This window comes from Oryctolagus cuniculus, chromosome 5 (assembly GCF_964237555.1).
Source record: "Oryctolagus cuniculus chromosome 5, mOryCun1.1, whole genome shotgun sequence".
NCBI lineage: Eukaryota > Metazoa > Chordata > Mammalia > Lagomorpha > Leporidae > Oryctolagus > Oryctolagus cuniculus.
This window is the reverse complement of record NC_091436.1, coordinates 30444363-30465806: the sequence shown is the minus strand read 5'-3', so window position 1 is coordinate 30465806 and position 21444 is coordinate 30444363. Positions and strand designations below refer to the sequence as shown.

The window sequence follows — 21444 nt, the reverse complement described above, 5'->3', positions numbered from 1 at the left end:
AAAGGCTCAGGGAAGGGGGCGTGCCGGGGTGGATAGAGGAGGCAAGCTGACCAGCAAAGGACAGTGCTCCTGGGGGAAGTCCCAGTGGACTCAGCATTTGCCAAGTCCATTGGGAATGCCCTGCAGAGAGTGGCATGGGCATCACCAAGGAGCTCAGTGACATCACTCCTCACAGTCTGGGGCTGGCAGGAAAGGCCAGGATGGAACTTGGCTTGTGAGAAAAATATGGGCGATGATGAGACCTCCAAGAGCCCAGGAGGCCCTGCTAAGCTCAGCAACCAGGGTGTCCTCATGGTCGTATCAACCACTGAGCTCCAAATGGCAGCCATGAGGGCCCGACCTGTACAGTCTCATGGGGATGGTCAGTCGCACATGATGTCCCCAGATGGGAAGTCAACAAAGGTAACGCTTTATACAGAATCAGGAGGGAGCAAGAATGGATGAGCAGGGGGCTGAGAGAGATCACCCCAATAAAGTAAACCCTGACTTCTTGCTTGGTTTCCTGACCTGAAGCTTACTGAACAGGTGACGGATCCCAGGGGAAGGTCTCCACAACCTCTCAGCAGGGGAACGCACCAGGAGCACCTAGAATCCTTAGATCTTTTATTTAAGGGGCCTGTGATGGCAGCACACAGAAAGAGAATCTGGCTGTGCTGGGATCTAAATTAACATTTCTATTCTAGTCTCCAGAGACCCTTCCTGCCTCAAGCCCCACTTCCTGTTTGAGGAATATGGCTTCCTGTAAACACTTTGTCGGTGCCTTTGCTCATGCTCTCTCTCCTCTTGAAACATCTGGGACTTCTCCCTGCTGGGGCAATCCTCCTCATCCTCAGCTTCATCACAGCCAGTCTCTCCCCGTGCACCTGCTCAGAAGCAGTGGCAACTTCCTGGGACAGTCCTGGCCCTCAGCTGTGAAGTGAAAAAGAACTTACCCAGCAGGACTGAGGGAGACAGCCCCTGGCCAGTGCCATAATGCCACATGCCACCAACAGGCCAGGTTCCTTTCTCCTTGGCCACCCATAGACTGTGGCCTCCATCACCACGGGTGCCTCAGAGGCTGTGAGATTACTGTTCTTCCTCCAGCAACAGACAAACAGGAAGAAGCAGCGAGAGGCGACAGGCACCTTCCAGAAGGAAAACAAGTTTCTGGACTGCGCCCATGTTGCATGAGCCAAAGCTGTGCCACTGGCCCTGGTGACCGCAGAGAGGCTGTGAGCACAGTGTTTTGGTTGCAAGCTTTGTCAGCCTGAACAGTTTCTGGTCTTCTGTTTGGGATGGGTAGGGGTGGGACCCAGCAGGGCTTGCCAGAGCCCAGAGTGGTCCTCATCTAGCCTGCTGGTGATATTTTATAAGACAGGTAGTTGTTCATCTTTCCCAGCAGGTTTTTAAGCCCTTCAATGATGGCCTTTTTCTCACTGCTGAACAAATGGCCACGGACTGCTCTGGTCCTGTGCTGTGCTATAGAGCAGACTGTTGTAAGGAACACTATTAGAGTAACCGAGTTCCTTATTACAGGAAAACAACCTCAGGGGGCAAGGCCACATTTAATCAAGGGACGTTCGTTTCCCAACTACCATATCCTAGTATCTGCCAAAGTGAATTATCCTTCTGTGGTCATTTCATGATGGAATCTCAGCAACAGGGAAAGGTGCTCCCAGGGAGCCAGGACATGCATGAAGCCAGAAGCAGCAAAGTCAGTGCAGTGCTTTGCCTGTCCTCCTAGGATGCCCTGGGTAGGGAATCAGATTGACCCAGAACTACCTCCTTTTCTTTCCTTGTCATTGGATTCCCCAAGTGAATACACTGTCATCACATGAGAGGTGACCGATATCAGCAAATATTTTTCAGACAGGGGGGCTGTGTTGTGGAACAGCCGGTAAAGCTGACTCCTACAATGCCAGCATCCCATATGGACACTGGTTTGAGTCCTGGCTGCTCCACTTCCAGTCCAGCTTCCTGCCGATGTGCCTGGGAAAGTAGTGGAGGATGGTCCAAGTTCTTGGGTTCCTGCACCCCTGTGGGAGACCCAGATGAAGCTCCTGGCTCCTGGCTTCAGCCTGGCCCAGAACTGGACATTTGTAGACATTTGGGGATGAACCACAGACAAAAGATATCCCTCTTTCTCTCTGTAACTCTTTCAAATAAATAAAATAAATCTTAAAAAAAAAATTGTCAGGGGCCAGTGCTGTGGCATAGCAGGTAAAGCACCTGCAGTGCCAGCATCCCATATGGGCGCCAGTTCAGGTCCCGCTGCCCCATTTCCGATCCAGCTCTCTGCTGTGACCTTGGAAAGCAGTGGAAGATGGCCCAAGTCCTTGGGCCCCTGTACCCGCATGGGAGACTCGGAGGAGGCTCCTGGCTCCTGGCTCGGATCAGCACAATTCCAGCCGTTGCAGCCATCTGGGGATTGAACCATCAGATGGAAGACCTCCCTCCCTCCCTCCTTCCCTCCCTCCCTCTCTCTCTGCCTCTGCCTCTCTGTAACTCTGCCTTTCAAATAAACAAATAAATCTTAAAAAAAATTGTCAGACATAAGAGGAGGGTAGAAATCAAGACCCAGGTTCAGGCTGTTTCCAACAGGAGACTGTGTGTTCATCTGTTTCTTTTCCAACTTGGCAAAAATAAAATGGACAGAATTTAGCCCTGGGGCTTCTGTCTATGACTACTGGGGAATGAGGGCCTTCAAGTACACCCTCATCGAGATGCTGAATGTGATGCTGCCCCTAAGCCCTCAGAGAAGAAGGGAGGCAAAGGGAGTGAATGTTCCAAGGTCAAGTCTAGATTCCTGCTTCCCTCTATTTCGTGTGTGTGTGCCTATGAGAGAGAAGTTGTCACCTCCCTCTGAGCTTCCCAGCATGGGAACAGTCTATATGAGTGGTATTCTATTCAAATGTCCCTAGCACATCATTTGGAGCTGTTTTCTCTATTTCCTTTTGGATGCCACCACCCAGAGTCTGTGAGATTTGCTATCTTCTCTGTTGGGTCCCCACCTCCCACAGGCTCCTGCTGGCCTCCACTGCTGTTGTTTGTATCCTGCAAGGCAATGAACAATTCTGCACAAGAACACCTACCTCATTGTTCAAAAAAGGTAGGTATAAACAACAAGACAGAAGTTTCAAATATTTACTTTGAAATTATTTATTCAAAGCAAATTTAGAACCTAATATAAGTTTCTCTTTTAAAATGGAGAGCTTTCACAGTCTTATAATTAGTCTGAATGCTGCTTGTCTTACCTTCGAATAAACAACTTAGACATTCAGGCAAAGATTTCTGATATCCACGTACATTCTAATCTGTTTTTAGATAGTGAGAAGATCTGCTGCTCCAAAGCCAATGTCACTTTTCTAAAATGTGGAAGAAATGATTCTGGCACCAAGATGGAAGCAGACAGTGGCTCCAAGTGACAGGGAGCCCTTCTGCCTTTGGCCAGTTGTCAGCTCTTGGTTTCTGACTGTGTGAGTGTATGGTGTTCTTCAGAAAGTCTTGATTCTTTAGTTTTGTTTCTGCCTCAAAGACACATCACAAATGGACACCTGAAGTTGTATTTCATAAGCAGTTTGTGCAGCCCAACTTTCAGATTATAGTTTTATGGGGGGGGGGGGAGGGAGAGAGAGAGAGAGAGAGATCAACTGATAGTTGCACTGGATTTAGACCAAGAATCTCAGTATTGTCATCCAAAGTCCTAATGAACAGGACAAGACTCTGCTTTATTGAAGTCACAAATAAAGGAGTCCAGGTACACAGAAGTTGGGCGGGAGTGAGGGTGAGGGCCACAGGAACATTACATTAAATAAATACGGTACACACTTTTCTCCCATGCCTGAAAGTGTTGAAACTCGGCTTGGAGAAGATTAGAAGGTGATTAGCAACTGAATTATGCACAAACAAATACAAAAACACACAAACCAAAGGATGCAAAAAAAAACCACTTTTTAATCTAACAACTCATTTCCCAGGGCCAATTAATAGCCAAGCCCTACCAGTTTTTATCAGTTTATTTGACTAACAAGAGCTATTCAGTATTTTCTTCAAAGTGTGATAATATATAATAGATTTTTGATAAACCTTTCTAAGTTAGGTCATGAAAACTGCAGGCAGCTTAAGGAAAAAATAGCCATCTTTTTTCTTTGGTGTAACCAAAAGGATATCCAAAAGTTAGCAAATGTTGACATTTCAAGTGATAAGAAATTGCCAAATGGAGTTAAAACTCGAGTAAAAAACTGTTGTAAAAGAAAAGCTCCACCCACAGTTCAGTTCTATAGTGCAAGTTTTCAAATTTAATTCTGAAAAATAATTTTATTCAATAAGCAGGAAACAAATCCCAGCAGTGTATCACGTTGCCCCTACCCCTTCCTGCGCTTCTCCCCCCCCCCCCCCCGTCTTGTCTACACTGTCAGTGTCTACACCATCAGTTCAATTCTCGAAAAAGGTCTTGGCTGCTACTCCAGGGGGGAAATGCATCTAAAAATCACCCACGCTTCTAAAAGTCTGGCTCCAAATGGAGCATCTGTGGCTGCACAGCAGCGGGCACCAAGTTCTACGGCGTTGCCACTTCCAAGTTGATCATTTTTACAAAAAAAGAAACAAAAACCTCTCCCTCCCCCCGAAAAAAAGTACCTGAACCAAAGCATCAGAGAAGCCCTGTTGCAGCTCCTTTGCGTCCCCCGTGCTCAGCCTTGCAGCCGCAGTGCGGTGCACCAATGTCCACGTGGTCTGCGCCTTCAGAACCGGCCAACCCAGCACCCCCTTTGCAGCCCCGGACTTTTCCCAGCCCTGGGAGCGCCCTCATTTCCATCCACCCGTAGACTCCCTTCCTCTACCTGGTTTACCTCTGCCGTTCTGGCTCCTACTTCCGTAATGCTGTGTGTGTTTCTTAAAAATAGAAAAGTGTTCAAAACGCACACACATGCCCCACACATACCCCCAGCCTTGAGCAAATAAGAATACAAAAAAAAAAAAAAAAAAAATCTTCCCCAGGAAGCACTTTCCGAAGTTGAAGCTTCTACTTGCTTTGAAGCCACAGGGCAAGTGGCAGGTGAGTCTGAAATGACCCCTCCTTAGGTGCAGGCCTGGTGCACTGGGGCCCACAACACGGACACACTGAGTGTGATCCGATCCTGGGCAAGGCAGGAAAGGGCCCGCGGGCCTCCCAGAGCTATGCATTGACTGCCCAGCTCCCCGTTCCCCGGGGGTTTCTCCCTAACCCTCCTCCTCCCGGGCACCTCCATGCTGTTCTGATGGACCCCCGTCCTCTGCACCTGCCGTCCCATCTGCAGACTCCACGCCTCGCAACAGAACCCCCTCCTGGTCCATCGCATCCCCTGCCAGTCCGTCCAGAGAACGTCCCTTGGCAGCGGCCAGGCCGTGGCGAGCTCTGTGGTCCGTGGGCTCCACGCCTTCCCCCTCTCCCTCTGAGATGACCGTCATGGGGCTGCTCTGGATGCGATTGCGCACGCTGTACCTGCTGCTGGCTGCCGAGGGCGGCGCTCGGCTGCGGCCGTACCTGGGGCCCGAGAAGGACAGGCTCCGCGGCATGAGGCCTTCGCTCCGGGCCCACTCCTCCTGGGCCTTTCTGTTCTTGCTCGGGGAGCAGCTGGACGGGCTCTCGGGGGTGTCAGGCGAAGGCTCCGACCTGGACCTCTGGAACCGGGGGTCAGTGTTCTTGAGCATTTCCGCCGCGGACATGCGGGCGCCCGTGTCGGAGCGGCTGCCCTTCTTCAGCAAGAGAGCTTTGAAGTTGTCGCTGCTGGTGCTGCTCTTCCGCACGCTTCTCTGAATGGACCCCACCTGCTTGGGGGAGGCCAGGCTCGGGGCGGAGCCGGTGGGCGTGACGGGCGGGGAGGGAGAGTGGTTTCGGGAGTGATCCTCGTCGGAATCTTTGCGGCCAAGGACTTTCCTTTTGGATCTGAGATTTGAGAACAAGCGAGGTAAATGTTAATTTGCAACCGGCCACAGCCACCCCTCTGCTCGCATCTCGAGTCACCACCACTAAAGGCTTGCTTAAAACAATGATCCTAGTGCCCCACTCCCCAACACACACACAGTAGCCGGCTGCTAGTACCACGAGGGTCCACGGCCACCCGCAATGATCATTAACCAGGCCATGGAACAAGTTGACACATGTACGTTCTCAGTCCTTCTAGAACCTGCCATAAAAACAGTCCTCCCCGGCTCTTAGCGGCCTGCAGCTCAACTTCCAGGGCTCCGGCTTTCCTGAAAACAAGAATACCCTGTGCCAGTTCCTGTCCATGACCGACTACAGGGAACTTCACACTGGTCAAGAAGATGAGGGCAGGGGTGCAGGGCGGGAGCCGGGGGCCAGTCAGGAAGGTGCAGGGTTTCCTGTGGGGATGTCTTGCTCTCCGTCTCACTCTTCAAGTGGCTTTCCACAGCTAGTGACACCGAGGTAAGAAGGCAAGGGCAGGCATTTATCCTAAGGGTTAAGCTGCCCGTCATCAGGGCATTCACAGCCCCACGTGGACACCCAGCTCCGGCTCCCGACTTCAGCTTCCTGCTAATGCAGTTCCTGGGGAGTGGTGGTGCTGGCTAAGGTAGTTGGGGTTTCCAGCAGGAAGAAGTGGGCTGAGTCCCTGCTCCCTGCTTTGGACCCTGCCCCAAGGCTACTGCAAGAGTATGGAGAGTGAACCAGTGCAAGAGAGCACGCTTTCTGTCTGTCTCTCCTTCTGCCTTGCAAATAAACAAATCTTTTAAAGAAAGGAGAATCTGGTGATAAAAAAAAGCCTCATTTTAAAAAATAGCTAAAAGGAAAATATATATTATGAAAAAACTAAGCATGGATTTTTTTTCTTAGTCTACAGTATACAACAGGAACAGGTTGAGATATGACATCTGTACATACAGATTAAGAACTGAATCCTGGGGCTGGTGTTGTGGCATGGCAGGTAAAGCCATCTCCCGCAATGCTGGCACCACATACGGGCACTGGTTCATGTCCCGGCTGCTCCACTTCTGATCCAGCTCCCTGCTAATGGCCTAGGAAAGCAGCGGAAGATGGTCCACGTGTTTGGGCCCCTGCCATCCACATGTGAGACCCAGATGAAGCTCCTGACTTTGGCCTGGCCTAGCCTTTGGCCATTGTGGCAATATGGGGAGTGAACCAGTGGAAGGAAGATCTCTCTGTAACTCTTTTAAACAAATAAATAAATCTTAAAAAAAAAAAAAAAAAAAAAAAACCTAAACCCTATGAATTTTAGCACTGCTGACTTCTAGTTGTATGACAGGGGATAACTTCTCCAGCCATGGTGTACCTTACTTCCCACACTTGTAAAACAGGGGTGACAATGCCAACCTCATTGGGTGGTGAGAATTGAGACAGGGAACCTCTGGGGTTATGTATGCCTGGGTTAAATCCCACTGTTAAAAATTCCATATTGTGACAGTGACCAAGTCGAAATCTCTGGTCCTGGGGTGGGTGTTTGGCCGAGTGGCTAATGCACCTGCCTCCATGTTGGAGTGCCTGGGTTTGATGCCCAGCTCCACTCCTGACCCCCACTTCCTGCTAAGCAGACCCTTGGAAGCAGCAGTGATAGCTTAAGGAGTTAGGTTCCTGCCAACTGGGAGACCTGGATTGATTTCCCAGAGTTCCCATCTCCTGGCTTCAACCCTCATTCTGGCACTGTCCGGGGCAACCAGCAGATGGGAGCATCTGTCTTTCTCTCTCGCCCTCTCTCAAATTGAAACACAACCCAAAATCTCTAATCTTACTTCCTATCAGAAAAGGAGAAAGACAGTGTAAAGTCCAGTTTGTTAATGCATTTGAAGGCAGTAACAGCAAAAAAGGGTTAGGCATAGAGAAAGTACTTAAGGAAACTGTGCATGTAATTTAGGGACAAGATCCTCCCTTCCTGCCACCAGGTCAGGCTTGTTTTCATGTGGCTTGAACAACAAGACAGAGGGAGGTCCATGTTGGCTGCCCTAGGCTTGCTGCTGCCAGGATGTCTAGCCTCTGGCCACAAAGAATCCACCAAATCAGAGGATGGAAAGAAAAGGGGCGGAGGGTAGCTCAAGCTGACAGTGCCCCAGCCCTTCTGGGACGGCACCCTGTGGCCTGTGATACTGTGGCTCTGTGGTCAGCAAGCGCAGTGCTCTGCTCTAAGTTAAACACTGGCTAGAAAGCAATGGAAATAATAACATCTCCAAATTCTAGAGCTGCAAAGGACCTCTGAAATGGTCTAGCCTAGGGCCGGCCGGCACTGTAGTGCAGTGGGCTAAGCAGCTGCCTGCGGTGCTGGCATCCCCTATGAATGCTGGTTTGAGTCCTGACTGCTTCACTTCCAATCCAGTTCTCTGCTGATGCCCCTAGGAAAGCAGCAAAGATGGCCCAAGTACCTGGGTCCCTGCTCCCCACATGGGACACCTGGATGGAGTTCCAGGCTCCTGGCTTCGGCCTGGCAATTGTAGCCATTTGGGGAGTGAACCCACAGATGGAAGAGCTCTCCTTCACTCCCTGTAACTCTGCCTTTCAAGTAAATAAATACATATTTAAGAAAAAATAAATTATGGCTTTTAACTATCAATTAGAAGTAAGACAGAATGGCCGGCGCTGCAGCTCACTAGGCTAATCCTCCACCTTGCGGCACCAGCACACCGGATTCTAGTCCCGGTTGGGGCGCCAGATTCTGTCCCGGTTGCCCCTCTTCCAGGCCAGCTCTCTGCTGTGGCCAGGGAGTGCAGTGGAGGATGGCCCAGGTGCTTGGGCCCTGCACCCCATGGGAGACCAGGATAAGCACCTGGCTCCTGCCATCGGATTAGCACGGTGCGCCGGCCGCAGAGTGCTGGCCGCAGCAGCCATTGGAGGGTGAACCAACGGCAAAGGAAGATCTTTCTCTCTGTTTCTCTCTCTCACTGTCCACTCTGCCTGTCAAAAAAAAAAAAAATAATAAGACAGGAGATGAGACTTTATAAAAGCACTGTTGGGAACGGTGCAGTGGCACAGCAGCATCCCATACGGGTGCTGGTTCGAGTCCCGGCTGCTCCATTTCCAATCCAGCCCTCTGCTATGGCCTGGGAAAGCAGTAGATGGCCCAGAGTCCTAGGGCCCCTGCACCAACATGGGAGATCCGGAGGCAGCTCCCAGCTCCTGGCTTCAGATCGGTGCAGCTCTGGCCTTTGCACCATCTGGGGAGTGAATCAGTGGATGGAAGATCTCTCTCTCTCTCTGCCTCCCCTTCTCTCTCTGTGTAACTTTGACTTTAAAATAAATAAATAAATCTTTAAAAAAAGGAGAGCTAAATCTAAATGTTACAATTCTCCATATACATAGACACAAGGGGCTCTTCTAAAACTTCATGGAAAATGTATACTATGAAAACACTGCATAGACTTCAAATGTTTCTGCAACAAAATAAACTTATCTTTTATTTCCTTTTTCTACACACACATACACACACAAAGATGTGTGTGTACATTCATAGATGTATGCATTTCTAAAGAAGATGGCTATAAAAAGTACTTAAACAGTTAACATTGGCTTAAAACTAATTATTTCAATAAATATAAAAACTTCACACCTCAACTGGTGTTCTACATTCTCCATCTGGCTTTAAATCTGAAGTGAATTAATTTGCATGATAACATTTGGAAGCTCTGTTTCAATTCAGAGAGGCTTTATTGTGAATTATGAGTTTAGGCGCTGGAGGACATGGGAAGCCAAGACCTAGAAATCACAGCCTTTAGGAGGATTTTGAGCAGATCTGCTAACATGAGAATACTTCCAAAACCTCATGGAGAAATGGAGTTCAAACTAAGTTTCTTTTAATGCATAAAATATTGAAGGCCATGTATAATTTTCCAGGAACTTTTTGATGAGCCCTGATACAGTATCACTGCTGCAATAGAAACCAGCAAGCTTCCTGGCTCTCTCTTGGTAACCGGTTCCTAAGGCCTGCCTGCCCTCCCTCTCTCTCATTCACATCCAGAGTAATACAGCCTGCTTAAACTCTACATCTGCAGGGGATGCAGCCTTCTGGAAGGAACAGTCCTATTTTTTCAGTGCCTTAAGAAGGTTGCCAAAATAATAATATAGAAGAGGCCACTGGCATATTTTTAGGAAAAGAATGCAGCCATTTGGCCTCACAACAGTTGGGTTTCCTTGAGAACAAGTATTTAGTACACAGAGCAACCAGGCAACACCAGTCTTCTCTGTGGAGTGCTATTACAGATATATGTTCCTGTATATTTAGCCAGTTGAGGCATACCATGCTAAATGAAAGACTCTGAGTCTCGGAAGGAGGTCCTAACAGTTAAATTCCAATTCAGAAAATTTATTGAATGCTTACTATGCGTATAGCACAGTTCAAGTTAGAAACATCTGGGTAAACTTCTGGAAGTGCCACTCAAGTTGGATTGAGAGGATGCAGCCGTTTTTGTTTGCCTGTTGTGAGGAATGAGTGGACAACCAGGCAGCTTTCCACCTCTAAGGAAACTTTAAAAAGATGGGACCAGTCCGACAATGTTAAAGGGAGGAGCGTTTACGGCCACGCTGGGGCTGGGAGGTAAAGAATGCGATTCCCGACAAACACCTCAACTCAGCAGCCTGGGACGCCCCCCAAAAGTTAGGTATGTCTCAGTCGCGGAAGAGTCCCAGGCAGCTCCATGCTTCTGATCTCATGCAAGAGTCTTTCCAGTTACATTCCAAGGAGTGTGAAAACAGTGCCGGAATGCGGCTATTTAGGCAGAGAACAAAGCGATTTTATAGGCTGCTTTGCTTCAGAAGGGAGGAAAAGCAGACCTGCGTTCAGGGCAAAACAAAAGCCCCTGGTGGCACAAGGGCATTCACAGGAGTTACCTGAAAACATGGTGGAGAAGACGCGCAGAAGGAGGTGAAAGGTTTACGTGGCATTACAGCACAAAGCGCACACACACACACACACACACACGTTAAAGCTCATCAGTCTGTGCAATGATCCGGGTATAGGAGCTTTCAGCTACTTATAAACAGAAAAATGCTGCAATAAACTAAAAAACACCAGTGCCAGGCCGTATTTACTCTTCAAGGCAACCACACATCCAAAGTGGAACAGTCCTGGCAGTTACTCTAAAACATTTTTATCCGGTGTAGTTTTTAGAGCCCAAAACATTGGCCAGCAGGTGGCACTACCAGTACACGGTAGCAGGCACATTTCCTTCCGCTCCTGTGCAAAAAAAAGAAAAAAAAAAAAAAAGGATGCACTCTTTTTATTGAAACATTGAGGCAGCCAAAGAAATCACACTGTAAAATCCTTGTTTTTCTGTGAAATGCAAAAAAATTATAATGAACTAAAACACTCCTGGAAAGGAGTCCTGTCGAGCCAGGCTGCACCTCAAGCACACAGAACGCGGCGGTTCATCCTGGACCTGGCCGCGGGTGGCTTTAAGCCAAGTCTCGTAAACACTGGCACATGACTGACACGTTGCGGCTCCTGCCAGTAAGATCAGTGCCTGCCAGAAGGTGCTGCGTGGAGCCTCTGTCCCCAATGTCATTATAAAAATCAGTGGAACAAACTAAAACAGAAATTCGAGAAATACAAGTGCAGAGAGACTTAACAAACAAATCAGGGACAAGGTTAATGAGTCGTGATTGGGAAGAAACAAAACAGAGGAGCCGTTTGGCAGAAAGGAACTACAAAGTGGGTTAAAGCGAGGGGAGGGGCTTTGTATACCTGTGAATAGCTGCAAAAAGGTCCTCGGTGGTCCTGGGCCGGCTGGGGGTCATCACCTCATCACTGCCGTCTTCCTTAGCGGGCTCACAAGACTCGGAGGCAGCCCCGCCTGTGTCGGTCTCCAGCACTTCAGCTAGAGAAGCGAGGAGACAACACAAGATCACAAAAACTACCCAGTCCCAGCCCTTCCCCAAGCTCCCGGACACACGGTTCCCTGCCTGCCGCCGCTAACAGCAGGAGAACCACCCGGGGCCACAGCAGGTCTGGGGTCTGAGAATCTACAAGGATGGAGCAAAAAGACACCAGCGCGAGAGCCAGAGCTCATCCTTTGCTGGCAACACACGGAAGCCGCACTGGATCGCTTTTCAATTTCGTAGTAGCGTTTCTTCGCAGCTCTTCAGCAGGGAGATTACGCATGGCTGCTTAATAGCCAGCCCGCTGCAGATCACCCCTTCCTCCCCGCTTTCTGTACTTCTGCAAGCTCTTCCCTTAGATCTGGGAGCCTCACCACAGTTCCTAAGATGCAAAGTTGGTAACCTCCCGTGTGAGAAGCCCACGAATGCAAAGGGGTCCCTCCGCGTTCCCACCAGCGAGTGCTGCCCAGCCCGATGGGGCTGGGCTGCAGAGGGCACGGGATAGGGAACCAGGCTTACCTTCTGTGCTCTGGTGAGACAGACTGCTCTCCACATTGGCCCCATCATCCGCACTACTCTGGGCTGGCTCTTCCTGCTTGGGGGTTGGCAAGGACTCGGGCTGTACCATGGGGACATCGGCTTCCACTGTGACGGGGGGTTCGGGTCCTGCAGCGCCTGCCTCCAGAATCGAGCTGCTGGGGTCTGGCTCATGAGAGCTGGCAGGGGCCCCTTGGCTGTGCACGGAGCCCTCCTCAGTCCTGCTGGGGCTGGGGGTGGCTCGGAAAGCAACGCTCACGTTCTCCACAGGCTCCGCGGCGCAATCTCTCTGCGGAGGTGGCACCACCAGGAACAGTTTGGGCTTCTTGGAAATGGGGGGTGGCTTCCTGCTGGGAGAAGAGTCTGCGAGGGGGGCGGTCCTGGGGCCAGGCTGAGACTCTGCCTCGCCGGCTGCCAGGCACGGAGCTCCATGGCTGCGACTCGGAGGGCTGCCCCGCTCTGCTGCTCGGTCATGGTCACCCTGACTGGAGTTCTTGGCAGGCGTCGGAAGCAAGCTCGTCAGGGAGGCAGGCTGGCTTTCGCTCTCCATTTCATTTATGCTATTTCGGGCTTTCAGAACGGCAGATGGCTTTAAGTGGTACTGCGGAGCGGCTGGGGTTCCTTGTTCCTGAGCTGCGTGCTCGGGCACCGATGCCGCCTTGGCGTCCGGGCTCTTCCTCACCGGCCTCAACTGCACCATCTGCAGCACCTCGGTAGTGATGAGCGGCAGGGAGGGCCTGCTGCTCTCCTCCTTGTTGGGAGGCGACCTCAAGGTGTCCCGGAGGGGCTCGGGCTGGCTGGAGCTCCTCAGTGAGGGCCTGGGGTCCTTCAGGAATATGGGGTCCAGCGGTGGGGCAGGCGGGGGCTCTGAGAGGGGCAGGAGAGGAGGAGGCGCTGGCAAGGAAGCCGCTGCGTCTAGGAGCAGAGGGCTGAGCGGTGGAGGAGGCGGAAGGCCCGCGTCGGAGGTCGGGGAGCAGAAGGGCGCGAGGGCTTCTGGTGGCGGAGGGGGGAACACCGGAGAGCGAGGCAGAGGGGAGCCCGGCGGGCATGCGGCAGGGGGAGCAGGCGGTGAGGCCAGGGCTGGCTCCAGCCGCTTCACGGTGCCGCTGCCTTCAGTGGAGGCATTGGAGGAGAGCGAGGTGGACGAGGAGGAGACGGACACGGACGAGATCAGAGAGGACTTCCTCTCCGGCACCTTAGGCTTGGCCTTGCCCTTGCCATTGGCGGGTGATGCTGACTTGAGGAACACGGGCACCGGGGTGAGCGCGGTGGGTGTGTTGGACTGGCTGGAGTACCCACTGGACGGGGAGGTGACTCGGTGGGACTTCTCCGGCGATGGGATCTTTGGCTTGGTGGAGGCACTGGACATGGGAGGCACTGCGGCCCTGGCTCCCTCAGGGACCAGGCGCGCTGGCCCGTTGGCTGTGGGCACCCCTGGGTTCCCCGGGTGTTCACTCATGCTGGTGTAGTCGATGTAGTAGCCCCAGGGGTCAGTGTACTCGGACTTGACGCTGCTCGTGTCGCTCTGTGAGGGCGTGGCCCCACACGGGGAGTGCACGTTGGCGGTGGTGGCGGAGGCCAGGCTGCTGCCAGCGCTGACCGTGCTCTGGCTCCGCGAGCGCGGCAGCCAGGGCTCCTCCAGGTCACTGCAGGGGCTCTGCGAGGGCGAGCTGCCGCCCCTGCCCGGCAGGCTCAGCTGCAGCGAGTGCTGGAGCGTGGCGATCAGACTCTCGTTGAGCACCTGCCCATTGGCCTGGCCGCTCTTTTTGGGGCCCCTGCGGAGGGAGTCTGTCCGGGATGGTGGCAGGGGAGGCTTCTTGGCTTTCTTCAGAGAGATGCTTCTCGAAAGGGATTTATCGTGATCATGGGGCCGGTCCCCCTGGCTTTTCTGAGCTCTGCCATCGAAGACATTGACCACGCTGTGCCTGGGGTTCCCAAAGCCTTCAGCGCTACTGCCCAGGTGGCCAGACCCGCGCGCAGAGTCCGTGCGCAGCAGCGACGGGGAGGAGCCATCGTGGTCCTCCGAATACACGGAGCCGCCGTCTTCCTTGTTGTCCAAACTGCCGCTGCTCATGTTACTTGTGGGAGTGGAGTAACCCGGAGTGGCTGGATACGGCTTCAGTGGGGATGCACGGCCAGGACCCGAGGCTTGGGATTCCCAGGGCTCGGATGAGCCGTGCCCTCTGCCCCCAGAAGAACTGGACTCGCTCTTGGAATCCACATCCTGGGCGTGGCCTGGGAAGCTCAGATTGTTCCTACAGTGATAGGGCACCACGTGGGCCCCGTTCTCCCTATTTGCTGAATCACAGAGGGACAGCCCTGGGCCCCGGGGGTCTAAGGCCTGTGAAAGGATGATGGTGGGGCCGCCACTCCAGTGACCACTGGGAGGCTGATGGCCATCCTTCGCAGCACGCCTGGCGGCGAGGTGGTCTCTGGGTGTGACCTTCGGGTATGACGACGAGCTGCTAATTCTGTCCAGCTGCCCTGCACTCTGAGCACTGTGGATGACGATGACCTCCGAAGAGGAGGACAGCGTGGCGTTGGGGATGATGCTGGTGGAGTAGCTGGCATGGGGAGAGACCACGCATGCAGGGCTGGTGAGGTTTTCACTCTCCAAGGGCCTCAGCTCCTGGGATCGGGGTCTCAGAAGCATTCCAGTCCTCGAGACACCTCCTGGAGGAGCCACGGTTTCATCAACTTGTAAGTTACCCCTGTGGTAGGGGAGAGTGCCAGCCATCTCTTCTGCAGGGCCCAGGGCACCCAGCCGTGACTCAAGGGACTGAATGCGTGTCCTGGCCCCAGAGCGTGGGAGACTACGGAAGCCGGCATCGCCGTCCAGGCGAGAGGGGAGTACGATCCCTGCTGAGTCGCTCAGCACTGACATGTTCCCGGAAGAGCCTGGGAGGTGGCTCATCTGGGCAGCGATGCCTTGCCCCTTGTATGCCCTGATTCTTCTCACGGAAGGTGGCACCACCTTCATGTCCTCGGTCTGGCTGCTGGAGTCCCGGGTTTCCGAGCGCTGCCCAGCAAGGTGATAGCCATCAAGCCTTCCTAGTGTAGAGTAGTGCTCAGGGGTGGACACAGAGTGGCCACCGATGTCCTCCTGGCTGGTGCCTGACGCTGCAGACAAAGCAGAAAGAGACTCTGTTACCTGCAAACACAAACCTACGGGTCACCCCTGTGCACTCACCCCCTTCTGGCTGCGCTGTGATTTTAAACACCACAGCAAACTCCAAAACCTTTTCTATTTTACTTTCTTTTACTTCAGTGAGTTTAATAGCTCCTGATACCTTCTAAAGTAAAAACCCATGTACTTCTCTTAATTGTACTTCAAATTGAGTGCTGCATGTGGAATTCTCAGGGACAGCCTTCAAGTTCAAGGTTGCTGAGTCCCCTGTGTAGAAGCTAGTGCTCAAATAGCCACCCGGCAGTAAAGATTCCACACAGCCTCTTGGAACCAGGCAACTGAGCAAGTGACCGTTTCCTGAAGGTGGGCAAGAGGGCCACCCAGGTACCGTTTAGAAGGGATAGTGATACAAAACAGTGCTAATGAAATGAATTCTTCATGTCGGAAGGAAATCCTAAGAAAGAAAAAATTGCTTTGAAGGCCCATCTGTGCTTCAAACATGTCATTATCCATCTTAAGCCATTATCGGCTGTCTGTTGGTGACATTCAAGATTCAAGAGCAATCTGTTATGTGCTGGCAAGGGGTAAAGCAGTGGGAACTGAGGGAGTGACTGTCTCTTCATAGGAGGGCCATTCATTTCTTGGAGCTTTCCAGCCAGAGAGTGGTATGGGAAAGAAAAGGAATGAAAGAAAGATGAGAAAGGCAAACAGAGGCAAGAGGACAAGAAAGACCTTAATTTGGGGCAGGTGTGTGGAGCAGGAGTTGAGGTGCTTCTTGGAACACCCACATCCCATACTGGAGTGCCTGGGTTCCAGTCCTGAATCTGCTTGTAACTATAGCTTCCTGCTGTGCACACTCTGGGAGGCAGGAGATGATGGCTCAAGTGCTTGGGTCCCTGCTGCCCACACGGGAGACCTGGATTGAGTTCTAGGCTCCTGGCTTCAACCTGATCCAGTCCTGGCTTTTGCAAACATTTGGGACATGAACCAGCAGATGTGAGATTTCTCTGAGTCTCTGTCTTTCAAGTAGAATGAAAATAAAAAGCTTTTTAAAAAAGCAGCATGCTGGGGCTGGCACTGTGGCACAGGGGTTTAAGCTGCTGCCTACAGTGCTGACAACGCATCTGGGCACTGGTTCAATTCCTGGCTACTCTACTTCTGATCCAACTCCCTGATAATGTGCCTGGGAAAGCAGTGCAGGATGGTCTAAGTGTTTGGGTCCTTATTACCCACGAGGGAGCCCTGGAAGAAGCTCCTGGCTCCTGGCTTTGACATGCCAGCTCCAGCAATTGTGACCAACTGGGCAGTGAACCACTGGATGGAAGCACGCATTCTCTCTCTCTCTCTGTTCCTCCTCCTCCTCTCTCTGTAACTTTGCCTTTCAAATAAATAAATAAATAAATAAATCTTTTTTTTTAATAAAGAGCATGTTGTTATCATATCCAACAAAAACTCTTAAGTGTAAATAAAGATAAAAAAATCAGAAATTCAAGAACTTAACCAAAGTGTACTGAGAAAAATGCAAAACCATCCCCAGCAACAAATTAAATATTTAAAATAATAGTTCTTTTTACGTTGTTTTTTTTTAAAGATTTATTTGAAAGTCAGAGTTACAGAGAAAGAGAGGCCTAGGCAGAGAGAGAGAGAGAGAGAGAGAGATCAATCTTCCATACACGGATCACTCTCCCAAAATGGCTGCAATGGCTGAGACTGAGTGAGACCAAAGCCAGGAGCTTTATCCAGGTCTCTCTGGTGAGAGTAGGGGCCCAAGTACTTGGGCCATCTTCCATTGCTTTCCAAGGCACATTAGCAGGGAGCTTGATCCGAAGTGGAGAAGCCGGGGCTTGAACTGGCATCCATACAGGACGCCAGCACTGCAGTCAGCGGCTTTTACTTGCTACGCCACAGCACCAGCTCCTCTCTTTATGTGGTTTTCATCAAGGAGGACCTGAAACTATCTCACGCCCAGGCCTTGCTGAGCAGGGCTGATTGAGTGTCCACCTTCATTGTGGGGCATCTGACTAGGACACTGGTGAGATGTGGTTGCTAAATATTCCCTCTTCCCCACAGAGGGTAACCATTGCTCAGCACATGTCCCTGACTGAGTGGCTGATCTGCATGGCACAGGACATTACTCAAATGACAGCGCTGTGCTGGTGTCAACCTCAAAGGAGATGCCACTGCATGAGGGGGGCACCCCATCCAGAGCCCAGTCTCTCACCAGGATGCAGAATCATTTTTATCCTCTTATATTTAGCACAGATGACCTATTTCCTCGCTCTTTTCTCTGCAGGACCCAGTCCTCAAAGACACACACATGTAGGAGGCTGTGCCTCAGAGAGAGGGGGCATGTTTGGTGCAGGGGTTAAATGCAACCTGGGACATTGGGTTTGACTTCTGACTCTGCTTCCAATTCTAGTTTCCTGCTTGTGCCCATCCTGGGCGGCAAGGGGTGATGTTGTCAGTGCTTGGGTCCCTGCCACCCACACTGAAGACATGGATGGAGTTCTGGCTTCCTGGCTGAAGCCTGGTCCAGCCCCAGTGGTTGTAGGCATTTTGGGGGAATGGGCCAACAAATGGAAAATTTCTCTCTGCCTGTCTCTGCCTCTTTCTACCCCTGCATTTCAAATAAGATGCAAAAAATAAGGGGAAAAATAGAAAGGAGAAGTGGGCAAAGGGCAGGAGCAGAAGAAAAATCTACTTGGAGGAAAAAAATAAAAAGTGCACAGTTATGCTATTTGGAGATAGAGAAATCTGGGAGGCTGCCATGCATTGGTGTGTCGATTTGTACCGGTTCCATTCCAAACATTCAGGATGCCTCACTCTATCAGTGGTGGTTTTTAATGTCATATTCTTTAAACACTGTAGCTGTGGTGCCAGCCTTGTGGCACAGCAGGTTAAGCTGCAACCTGCAATGCTGACATCCCATATGGGAGTGCCGATGAGTCCTAGCCACTCCACTTCTGATTCAGTTCTCTGCCAATGCACCTAACAGGAAAGCAGTAGATGATGGGATGGCCCACATACTTGGGCCTCTGCCACCCACACAGGATACCTGGATGGAGTTCCAGGCTCTGAGCTTCAGCCTGGACCAGCCCTGGTTGCTTTGACCATTTGGGGAGTGAACCAGTGGAAAGAAGATTCATTCTCCATCCCTCCCTCTGTCTCTTTCCACCTTTCAAATAAATAAATCTTTTTTTATTTTTTATTAAAGATTTTTATTTATTTATTTGAGAGGTAGAGTTACAGATAGTGAGAAGGAGAGACAGAGAGAAAGGTCTTCCATCTGCTGGTTCACTCCCCAGACAGCCGCAACGGCTAGAGCTGAGCCAATCCAAAGCCAGGAGCCAGGAGCCTCCTCTGGGTCTCCCATGTGGGTGCAGGGGCCCAAGGACTTCGGCCATCTTCTACTGATTTCCCAGGCCATAGCAGAGAGCTAGATTGGAAGTAGAACAGCCAGGACTAGAACCGGAGCCCATATGGCATGCTGGCGCCGCAGGCAGAGGATTAACCTACTGTGCCACAGAGCCGGCCCCAAATAATCAATCTTAAAAATAAAAACTGTAGTTTTTTTATCGCATGGAGTTAGTGGCAGTTAAACTATTCAAATGCCAAAGACAAAATCTTCTTACTTTTGAGTAACAACTTTGAGTGTGTAATCATTGTAGACTTCTGAAAATAGAAATATGGTCATTTCAGGGCCAGCACTATGGCTTAGAAGGTTAAGCCTCTGCCTGCAGCACCAGCATCCCATATGGGCACTGGTTTACGTCCTGGCTGCTCCATTTCTGATCCAACTCCCTGCTAACATGCCTGGGAAAGCAGTGGAAGATGGTCCAAGTACTTGGGCCCCAACACCCATGTGGGAGACCAAGAAGCTCGTGGTTCTTGGCTTCAGCCCGGCCCAGGCCTGGCTGTTGCAGCCATTTGGGGAATGAATCAGAGGATGGATGATCTCTCTCTTGCTCTCTATCTTTCAAATACATAAATAAATCTTTAAAAAAAGATTTATTTATGTATTTGAAAGAGTTACAGAGTATGGGGGAGAGACACAGAAAGAGATCTTTCATCCAACGGTTCACTCTCCAAATGGCTGCAATCACTGGGTTTGGGCCAGGTTAAAGCCAGGAGCCAGGAGCTTCTTCTGGGTCTCCCACGTGGGTGTAGGAGCCCAAGGACCTGGGCCATTTTCCTCTGCTTTTCCAGGTGCATTAGCAGGGAGTTGGATCAGAAGTGGAACAGCTGGGACACATACTGGTGCCCATATAGGATGCTGGTGCCGCAGGTGGCAGCTTTACCCACTACACCACAGCACTGGCCCCTGCTCTAATATTTTTATGGTATAAAAATTTTCACAAGAGGTGAGTAACTGGCATAGCAGTTAAGATGTCCCATATCAGAGGGCCTGGTCCAAGTTCCAGCTCCACTTCTGATGCAGCTTCCTGCTAATGCACAAGCTGGGAGGGATCAGGTGATGGCTGAACTCCTTGGGTCCCAGCCACTCACTCATGTGCAATTCTGGGATCCTGGCTCAGCCCTGGTCCAGCCCTAGCCATTGTGGGCATTTTGGGAGTAAACCAGCAGATGAAAGATTCTATTCTTATCTCTTCACCTTTCTAATAAAACAAAAATTAATAAAAATAAATTTAAGTAAAGTTTCATATTATTATGGGACATAGATGAATGTTACATAAAGATCAAAACAAACTACAAAAAGAACTACAAGCAAATGTAGACGACTGAAGTGCTGCTCCAAATCTTGATGGGGGGCCAGCACTGTGGCATAGCAGGTAAAGCCACTGCCGGCAGTGCCAGCATCACATATGGGTGCCAGTTCGAGTCCTGGCTGCTCCACTTATGATCCAGCTCTCTGCTATGGCCTGGGAAAGCAGCAGAAGATGGCCCAAGTCCTTGGGCCCCTGCATCCATCTGGGAGACCTGGAGGAAGATCCTGGCTCCTGGCTTTGGATTGGTGAAGCTTCGGCCATTGTGACCATCTGGGGAGTGAATCAGTGGATGGAAGATCGATCTCTCTCTCTCTCTCTCTCTCTCTCTCTCTCTCTCTCTCTGCCTCTCTGTAACTCTGCCTTTCAAATAAATAAATAAATCTTTAAAAAATTGTCTAAAAAAATCTTGATGGGATTTATCTGAATTTAAAATGTAATTCAGGGGAGGGGCTAGCACTGTGGCATAGTAAGCTAAGACTAGCCTCCATCTGCAGCACCAACATCCCATATGGGTGCTGGTTGCTTTCCCGGCTGCTCCTCTTCTCATCCAGCTCTCTATTAATGGTCTGGGAAGGCAATGGAAGATGGCCCAAGTGCTTGGTCCCCCGCACCTATGTGGCAGACCTGGAAGAAGCTCCTGGCTCCTGGCTTCTGATTGGCCCAGCTCTGGCTATTGCAGCCATTTGGGGAGTGCACCAGAAGATGGAAGACCTTTCTCTCTGTCTCTCCCCCTGTCTGTAACTCTACCTCTAAAATAAACAAATAAAATCTTTAAAGGTATGTATACACACACACATATATATATATGTATATATATAAATTTATGGGTAAGCCTGGTATCAAATCCTGTCTCTGCTTCCAATCCATCCTCCTGTTAATCCCTCTGGGAGGTAGCAGATGCTGGCCCAAGAATCTGGGTTTGTGTCACTAATGGGCAACCCAGATGGAGTTCTTGGCTCCTGGCTTTAGCTTGGCCTGGCCTTGACTGGTCATTTGGGGAGTAAGTCATTGGTGGAACATCTCTCTCTGTCATTCTGTCATCAATCAATAAATAAAACTTTAAAAATATATAATGAACAAAATCAATTATATTCTTCTAATACTACAAGGAATTTCTAATTTCTTTTTTTTAAAGATTTATTTTATTTATTTGAAAGACAGAGTAAGAGAGAGAGGCAGAGATAAAGAGAGAGGTCTTCTATTTGCTGGTTCACTCCCCAGATAGCTGCAACAGCCAGAGCTGTGCTGATCTAAAGCCA

General features: G+C 50.7%; 1 protein-coding gene across 7 annotated transcripts in view; it reads right to left on the bottom strand.

Moving 5' to 3' along the window:
• Positions 1-3667: 3667 nt before the first annotated feature.
• Positions 3668-21444, bottom strand: part of NHSL1 (NHS like 1) — a 281963-nt gene continuing 264186 nt past the window's right edge. For all 7 annotated transcript variants that reach the window (XM_070073518.1, XM_051854288.2, XM_051854287.2 and 4 more), the window contains 3 exons: positions 12314-15451; positions 11661-11793; positions 3668-5905 (listed from right to left, as the gene is read on the bottom strand). In XM_070073518.1, the coding sequence (XP_069929619.1) occupies positions 5200-5905; positions 11661-11793; positions 12314-15451 (3977 nt within the window). In that variant the 3' untranslated portion in view covers positions 3668-5199. The remainder of the gene's footprint in view (positions 5906-11660; positions 11794-12313; positions 15452-21444) is intronic.